The sequence below is a fragment of the Papaver somniferum genome, chromosome 10 (genome assembly GCF_003573695.1).
Source record: "Papaver somniferum cultivar HN1 chromosome 10, ASM357369v1, whole genome shotgun sequence".
NCBI classification, from domain to species: Eukaryota; Viridiplantae; Streptophyta; class Magnoliopsida; order Ranunculales; family Papaveraceae; genus Papaver; species Papaver somniferum.
The window spans coordinates 42,868,559-42,870,027 of record NC_039367.1 but is presented as its reverse complement, the minus strand read 5'-3'; the positions used below and the strand labels follow the sequence as shown (position 1 = coordinate 42,870,027).

Here is a 1,469-nt window from a genome sequence, read left to right as displayed (position 1 = left end):
TATTTTTTTTGGGCTTGCGCCTAATTTTCCCAAATATACATCAGTGTTACGAAGACTTCTAACTGGACTGTACGAAATTGCCAAAGGCCCAAATCCGTCACCAACTCCCGCTTCTAAATTCAGACCATTACCAAAGTCTGGCCATTGGCCATTATGTCCGTCATACCTCCATGTTCAGTTATACCTAGGGGTGCGCAAAAATTCTGGAACCGCGAATTTTATCCGTATCCGTCCGCAAAATTACGGGTGAAACCCAATCCGCAAGATCTATGAACCGAACACGGGTGGGATTTTCAAATTCGCACTTTTTAACGGTTTGGTTGCGGTTGGACTTTGAAATCCGCGGATTCACCCGCACCTTAGGGCAATAAGGAAAATTAATAGACAAGTAATACTACAGGGCATGCGGAGATGGAAGCCACCGATTATTTGCTTGAGGTTTGGCAAAAGGATAGACACTCAAAGAAAGAAATTGGAATGAGATTTTCGAAATGTCATCTCTATGTCACATGTGAACCATGTATCATGTGTGCAGCAGCTATATCAATTCTTGGTATTAAAGCTGTATGTTATGGTTATGCTAATGATAAGTTCGGAGGCTGTGGATCAATCTTGTCGTTACATTCTAGAAACACTGAGCACGCACTTAATGATGGTGCTTCGGAAATGAAAGGTCATATAAAGGAGGAAGGAGGAGTAAATGGCATCCGAAGTTATCTCACTTTTTCGGAGTTTCTATGATCAAGGAAATCCCAATGCACCGAAGCCTCACAAGCCAGTTCAGATACCGCAGTGATTTCACTTAGCTCTGGCGTATAATCTTGATATGTAATATGCCAACTCCCAACGCCAACACTGGAACTTTTTACTTGACCCTTTGCTGCTGTCATTCTCAAGTCTCGATAAACAGCAAAATACATATTTTTCTCTCACGCACAGCAGCCAAGCTAGGTTGGTTTGTTTTGGGGGAGAAAAAGACTAGTCGGTTAGAAACTTGGACTTGAGAAGATCTGCTGACTTTTTACACCCTTTCTGCCAAGAAGGCTCAGAATGTGATTAAATCTAACATTTGCTTCGTATAAAGTTATGAGACTTGGTCTTATTTTTTTTTTATTATTTTGACTAAATCCGCGGTTAATCCGTATCCGTCCCGTATTATCCGTTGATCCGCGGATGTCAAATTCACGGGTGATTGGGTCGGACACGGTTGGTTTTTCCAAATCCGTAATTTTAACGCATTGGACGCGCCCCTAATCCGCATCCGTCCGTCCGTTGCACACCCCTATTTATACCAACTCAACCATCTGAACCCCATCTCCTTCGAACCAACAGACTAAATGAGAATTCAGGCATCATACAAACTCAAACCGAAGCACCCATTTTATTCCTTCCTGAGTTCGACTTAACCCATCTGAATCTCGGCCAGCAACAACTTCCATTCTCTGAATTTCGAGTTAGACCCACTATTC

The 1,469-nt window shown here is 42.5% G+C and overlaps 1 protein-coding gene across 1 annotated transcript; it reads left to right on the top strand.

Moving 5' to 3' along the window:
* Positions 1-411: 411 nt before the first annotated feature.
* On the top strand, positions 412-741 carry LOC113315570 (tRNA-specific adenosine deaminase TAD2-like). Its single transcript, XM_026563833.1, has one exon. It carries the CDS (start codon positions 412-414, stop codon positions 739-741), a length of 330 nt encoding a protein of 109 aa, XP_026419618.1.
* Positions 742-1,469: the final 728 nt, after the last annotated feature.